Raw genomic sequence first — 7116 nt, forward strand, 5'->3', positions numbered from 1 at the left:
AAATGTTTTGAGAAACGATGTACAAATGCGCTTTACACAATTGATGTGTGTATGGATTGGGATAACAGTTGTATGAGCCCCTAATAAAATGTTAAAAAAACAAAACAAAACAAAAAACATAGCTTCTGGAACAAGACTGTCCAGATTTTAACCCTGACTTTGCCTTTTACTAATTGATGACTTCCCAGTCTACTTTCCCTCACTTGCAAGATGGGACTAACAATAGCACCTGTAGTGGGCTGCTGTGCAGATGAAGGGCTTTGATGCTGGTTGTCCTAGCTAGCTCCAGACTACTTGCACAAGGAGCATCTCACACCGGGTGGCTTCAAACAATAGAAATCTATTCAGTCACATGATATTGCAGGCCAGCCCTCCAAACTGAAGGTGTCCAGCGCTCTCTGAAGGCTCTAGGCTACAATTCTTTTTTTTGTGTGTGTGACCTTTTCTTAACCTTGGGGTGGATTCCCTGGCTGGTAGCAGCATGCTACCAGGATTTGCTTATGCCTTCTCATGGCCACCTTCCCGCTGAGCCGATGTCTCTTTTCCTCTGTATCAGCACACCAGCCATTCTGAATTAGGGCTCACCTACTCCAGTGTGACCTCCAGCTAACATTAATGGTACTTCTAAACACGAATATTTCCAAACAAGGTCACAGTCACGGATATCAGGGTTTAGGACATCAGTATTTTTTTCGTTTTTCGGGGCACAATCCAACCTATTCTACAGGGAGCTCTTAAAACAGGGCTCGCTGTTCCCAACGAACAATCTTCAACCTTGTTGCTCTTCAGCTCTCGCTCTGAATCTGTGATCTCAGCTCCAGCTAAGAGTCTGTTGGTTTCCCCACCTGACCATGTGCACATGTGAATTCCTGTCTTCCACAAGGAGTGCCTGTTCCTGTTAGCCTTGAAGTTAGCTGAAGTCGAACTGCGAACAACTCTTCTCGTACAGATTGCTCCTGTTACGTTTCACCTCACTGGTGCCATTTGAGTGGCACTGATTTGTGATTCCCAGCTTTTGGCACAAGTGCACTCTAGTGATATAGTTGGTGGTGATGCTGAGGATTGAGGCGGGGACCAGGAGGGACTTGGGGAGTATTTGGGCTCCAAGATGGTGTATTAAAGTTTCTCTTTTTCCAGCAGAGGACCCCCCTGTTGGAAGTAAAAGGGAACAAGGCCCCTTCTCGACTGCCTGTTTCAGGAAGCAAGCTCAAGAGGGGGCCTGACCAGATGGAGAATGCCCTGGAGCCTGAGAAGGTGAGCTGGTTTGGAAGGGGTTGTGTGTGTGTGTGTGTGTGTGTGTGTGTGTGTGTCTGACAAACAGGGAGGGGAGGGTCATTATGGACCCCGTTCTTGTCTCCCCAGAAACGGATACGAGGCCTGGGCCCAGTGAACAAAGTGATCACCACGTCCCGTTCCAAAGCGCCCCCTCTGGTGGCTCTGCCGCCGACACGAGGCCAGAGCGCAGGTTCGTGGACCAAGGGCTGGCAGTCCTCTGTTGCCCGCTTACTCGCTTCTTTCTTTCTTTCTTTCATTGTACTTTATTTGGAATACGTCATACACTTCACCTGCTTGGAAGTTCAAAAGACATAGCTTGTTATACAATGAAGTGCCCCCTTCTACCTTGTCCACCCCCCCACCCCACCCCACCCCCGCTGCTCTCCCCAGAAGGAACTACTCTAAGGTTACACTATGGGTATTCTAGCAAATAGAGACCCATTCCCACCCTCGTTAGTCTTGTTTACACAGTTGGTACCATACTTTCTCTAGGAGTCTAGCCTTTCCTCCCACATCCTGCTTCGTTTTGCTGATCTTGATCCAATTGATGGTACAACAAGTTGGCCACTTCAACCGGAAGTGAATCTTCCGGTTGAAGTTGTGATCTTCAGGAAAGGCAACACTCCTGTTCTCGGTCCAGCCAGTGTATATGCCATCTTGAGAATGATTGTTCTACGTTTCCCTCTTTCCCATCTCCCAACAGCCCAGAAAGTCCTCAAGAAAACAGTGCCACGGCATTCTACAGCTGTAGCCACAGGTAATAAATGGAATTTACAAGCTGGGGCTGAGGAGGGGACATGAGGAATATGTGGGCGGTTGGGGGTGGGGGGGTGGAAGTAGGACTCCTAGAATGCTCCATGTCAAATCCTTCACTCCCTAGTGCCCAAGAGCAAGAATCCAGTTGCAGCTGTTCCTGCCCAGAAGACTGATAGTAGGTGACAAATGTGACTATCGGGTGAGATGTTGAGCCATAGGGAAGATACCTAGGAAATTCCATTTGGTCTTTTTCCTATCTGCAAAGGAAGGAGATATATGTAGTTTTAAGAGTAGGGGCCCCGAAATGCTAGGACTGTGCCCTTGTCACGGATCTTTGTCTTTTCTGTACCCATCTTAGCATCAGCTGGCCCTCCCGTGACGGGGTGGAAAAAACCTAACAAACGTCCAGGCTGGGACTTAAAGGGTCAGTTAAGTGACCTAAATGTAGAGCTGAAACACTACCGTGAGAGGACACAAACATTGGACCAGGAGAACCAGCAGCTGCAGGCCCAGCTCAGAGAAGCCCAGCATCAGGCCACGGCCACAGGGGAGGAATGCAGGACACTGGCACATGAGTTAGCCGAGGTGCGCGTGCAGGCAGAGCAAGGCCAGCAGGAGCTGGGAACCCTGAGCGCCCGTGTCCTGGAGCTGGAAGCGCAGCTGGACACGCAGGAGGGCTTGGTGCAAGCACTCCAGAAAGAGCAGTTGGAGTTGCATGAAGCGCGGAGGGGCCTGGCCGCCCGGCTAGAGGAGCAGGAGGTAAGGGCTGGGTTCTCACAAAATGCCAACCCTCTTAGCAGAGGGTCTGTGCCCTGCTCTGCCCCTTTCCAGATTCCCCTGAAGCCTCTTGGCTCTCAGAATCTCTGACCACCCACCGCTCCCTCTGTCTTCTGCCCGCCTCTGCCCCAGTCCACCCCTGGCTCCGCCTTGCTCGCTGCTCCCCTGCTCTCTGGTGTCACTCCCACCCGGGTCTGCGTCTAGCCTGGCCCTCCGTCCTCCGCTTCCTGTAGGTCCCCGTTTGATCACGAGCCCCAGGACGCTCTTCTTTCCCTCGCACTCCGCCCGGTAGTCTCCTTCTGGTGAGCACCGACAGGTACACTCAGGTGCCTGAGCTCCCGCGGCTGCGCAGTTTGCATCGGGGATTCTGCCGTTCTGCAGTGTGCTCTTCTCCACCCTTCCGTGGGGTCATTCCGACACGTTTTTTCCTTCTCCACGCACATACTTTTTTTTTTAGCCATTAATGATCTTTTAATTGTTAATAGAAGATTTTAATTTCATTTTTAGTTCAGCCGCTTACAAACTGTGAATTTAAGCAATGGATCTATCTCTTTTACACAAAGTCTCAGTTTCTTAGTAATGAATTTAGAATAATTCTGCCTCCTCTACAGGCTCTGTAAAAGGATGAGATGAAATCACTCAAACCTCCTGCCGTCTGTTCCAACCCTTCGCAGTGCTGCAGGGGCAGGGTCGGACTGCGCCTGTGGGTGTCTGAGACTGTACCTCTTCTCTAGGGGGTGACAGGCTCGTCTCTCCCAGTCTACTCATGTACCGTTGTGACTTCACTGTTGCTTCCTTCCGTGTGCTCCTGCTGGGTCTTCCCCGGGCACTCCCCACCCGGCACAAGTCCTCTGTTAGCACTTGTCCTCACTAGACTGAGTTCACTGGAGGCGGGGGCCCGACTTCAGCCTGTTTTGACCCTGTGACTTGATCTCCTTCTTGGTCTTGTGTTCCCCCTTTCCATCTGCCCTGCTGTGGGCAGAGGCGGCTGAAGGCATCCGAAATGGCTCTGTCAAGCAGCCAGGCGGAGGTGGCATCTCTGCGCCAGGAGACTGCAGCCCAGGCGGCGTTGCTGGCTGAGCGAGGAGACCGTCTTCACGGGCTGGAGATGGAGCGCCGGCGACTGCACAATCAGCTGCAGGAACTCAAGGGCAACATCCGTGTATTTTGCCGGGTCCGCCCTGTCCTTCTGGGAGAGCCCATCCCACCTGCTGGCCTCCTCCTGTTTCCCCCTGGCCCTGGGGGGCCTTCTGACCCTCCAACCCACCTCAGCCTCTCCCGGTCTGATGAAAGGCGTGGGACCCTGAACGGGGTACCAGCCCCCTGCACCCGCCACGACTTTTCCTTTGACCGGGTGTTCCCGCCTGAGAGTGGACAGGAAGAGGTGTTTGAGGAGATTGCTATGCTTGTCCAGTCAGCCCTGGATGGCTACCCAGTGTGCATCTTTGCCTATGGCCAGACAGGCAGTGGCAAGACCTTCACAATGGAGGGTGGGCCTGGAGGAGACCCCCAGGTAGAAGGACTTATCCCCCGGGCCTTGCGGCACCTCTTCTCTGTGGCCCAGGAGCTGAGTGGCCAGGGCTGGATGTACAGCTTTGTGGCAAGCTATGTTGAGATCTACAATGAGACCGTCCGAGACCTGCTGGCCACTGGGGCCCGGAAGGGCCAGGGGGCTGAGTGCAAGATTCGCCGGGCTGGGCCAGGGAGCGAGGAGCTTACTGTCACCAATGCCCGCTATGTCCCCGTCTCTTGTGAGAACGAGGTAAGTGGCCCTGGGCACTGGGGAAGGAGGAGTGGGCAGTGTGACACAGGAGGCAGAGGGAGAGGGGAGCGGAAAAGCAAGTTGGAGGAAGAAGTGGTGAGGTTTTGATCTTGGGGTGGTGGGCTCTCAGAGGTCTGCTTGAACAGGAACGGGTGGGTGCGGGGGTGGGGGGGTGGGAAGGGTGTGTGCGTGTGTGTGCAGCTGTGGAAGCGGGAAGGGCTCTGGCTCTCTGTCTGATGCAGCTCCGACCTCACTTCCTGCTGCTCCCCATCTCTAGGTGGAGGCCCTGCTCCATCTGGCCCGCCAGAACCGGGCTGTAGCCTGCACATCCCAGAATGAGAGATCATCTCGCAGCCACAGTGTGTTCCAGCTGCAGATCACTGGGGAACATGCCGGCCGGGGCCTCCGGTGCGCCGCCCCACTCAGCCTGGTAGACCTGGCTGGAAGTGAGCGGCTAGATCCCGCCTTAGCCCTTGGAACTGAGGAGCGAGAAAGACTCCGGGAAACACAGGCCATTAACAGCAGCCTGTCCACCCTGGGGCTGGTCATCATGGCCCTGAGCAATAAGGTGGGAATGTGTGGGTATGGGTAGCTGGGGTAGGTTGGGTCAGCTCGTACTGTCCTATCAATCCTGATCATCTGTTCCCTGGCCACCCTCTAGGAGGCCCATGTGCCCTACCGCAACAGCAAGCTGACCTACCTGCTGCAGAACTCCCTGGGTGGCAGTGCTAAGATGTGAGTAAGAGTTGATGGGAGTTGTGGGGTAGGAACTGAGACTAGACAGGTATTTGGGGTGGGGCCGGGGGGCTTGGAGGACTGCTCTAGACTCCACCCAGCCACTGATAGGAGCTTGGCACCCTCTGATTCTTTCCACAGGCTCATGTTTGTGAACATCTCTCCCCTAGAAGAGAATTGCTCCGAGACCCTCAACTCCCTGCGCTTTGCCTCCAAGGTACGATTACCACTACACAAAGGCCCTGTCAGGACCCTGCATTCAGACCTCTCTGTACTCTGAGGTTGGGGGTGGGGGGGGGTGGGGGTTAGAATGTTCATCCAGTAAGGATTTACATTTGATTCAGCCAGGTGTCTGAGACAAGCATTACCCACCTGGATCCATGTGAATATGAGCTTTGGGGTGTTTTCATTAAGCTTTTAAAAGTAGGCAATTAAAAGGCAAAAATGATATAGAAGGCTAATTAATACATAATACATGAAATCTTACCATCACCGTTTTCATCGTTGTATTTATCCTGCCAGCTTCTGGCTGCAAATACAAGCTGCTCTGTACATGTTCTTATTCTCCTTATAGAAGAAATCCCTATCCCTCCCTCTAGTCACGTGTACGTACACTTCTCCGCCTGCTCTCTGAGCCCTGACATGAGTCCCCATCAGCAGAGTTCCTCAGGTCTAGCTCGCCACTGTGTGGGTGCACCAACATTTATCCGCCAGTTCCCCCTGCTGGACACTTGGGTTTATGCCATTCTTTTACAAACAAGACCACGCTGATGAACCCTGTATATACGGCAATCTGTGTCTTGTTAAGTTTAACACTTGAGGGAGAGATTTCCAGAGTGGATTTGCTAGACCCAAAGAGTTTTACAGGACATGTGAATTCAGATTCTGAACCCCATGAGGGTCAGCTGGTTGCTGTCAGAGGAAGCCAGCCTCTAACAGCCGAAGGGTCACTAGGCGCAATTGTACGGGTACAATATATAAAGATTACAGTAAAGGCTTAGAGGATAGGAACGATAGGAGAGTGTAATAAGGGAGTCAGACACATTTCATGGTAGCACGCTCACCTCAGCCCCTCTTGGTGGTCCACATAGAGGTGGGAGAAGAGAGCCTTTGGGGTATTTATAGGTAGCCACGAGACATGCATATGCACTAGTTACATATGTCACAGGGTGGGTGGAATCTACAGGAAGGCCCCTGAGCTCACAGGTGAGGAACCCTAATAGCTGCATCTGGGGGAAGGTGTGAGAGGGCGGGGTGACAAGGTGGAAAGAGATGATGGCTGCTTCTGTAGGGAGACCACATCAACCATGTGCTCACTTTAAGGCAGCACAGCTGTTAGGGGAGAGTCCGTGGGAACGATACTTAAAGCAGGATAATGTGCTTGGACTTGATCTCTAACTGGCCAAAGTGGAGGCTTTCCTACCGTGGAACACCCGCTTTCCAGATTCCTCTGTGATCAGTTAGGGAATACAGCCCTCGTCATATTCCCAGTGTTAGTTTCCCACAGGTGGCCATCACAGCTGGAGACTTGTACTCCCTCCAGCAGTCAGACGGCACCGGGCTAGAACCAGCCTCGGCTAAGCCCATGTTTCCACATTTTGGAAAGGCGGGCTCTCATGGGAAAACAAACAAAACAACTATTCTTTTGGTTACTCTACAAACTTTCATCCCCATCTGCCCACAGGTGAACCAGTGTGTAATTGGTACTGCCCAGGCCAACAGAAAATGAAGATGGATCCAGAGCCTGTGGAGTGTCTGTCTGTCTACATGTGTCAACTCTTACACCTGTATCTGTTTGGGGACAGGGGTGT

General features: G+C 52.7%; 1 protein-coding gene across 1 annotated transcript in view; it reads left to right on the forward strand.

The window, feature by feature from the left end:
- The window catches only part of KIFC1 (kinesin family member C1), a 13583-nt gene extending 6467 nt beyond the window's left edge, over positions 1-7116 (forward strand). The window contains exons 2-11 of the mRNA XM_045292818.1: positions 1141-1254; positions 1363-1465; positions 1979-2032; positions 2156-2206; positions 2390-2790; positions 3791-4570; positions 4848-5138; positions 5232-5305; positions 5447-5522; positions 6990-7116. Coding sequence (XP_045148753.1) covers positions 1141-1254; positions 1363-1465; positions 1979-2032; positions 2156-2206; positions 2390-2790; positions 3791-4570; positions 4848-5138; positions 5232-5305; positions 5447-5522; positions 6990-7034 — 1989 coding nt within the window. The 3' untranslated portion in view covers positions 7035-7116. The remainder of the gene's footprint in view (positions 1-1140; positions 1255-1362; positions 1466-1978; positions 2033-2155; positions 2207-2389; positions 2791-3790; positions 4571-4847; positions 5139-5231; positions 5306-5446; positions 5523-6989) is intronic.

This window comes from Echinops telfairi, unplaced genomic scaffold (assembly GCF_000313985.2).
Source record: "Echinops telfairi isolate 266 unplaced genomic scaffold, ASM31398v2 ScPeMD7_655;HRSCAF=1070, whole genome shotgun sequence".
NCBI classification, from domain to species: domain Eukaryota; kingdom Metazoa; phylum Chordata; class Mammalia; order Afrosoricida; family Tenrecidae; genus Echinops; species Echinops telfairi.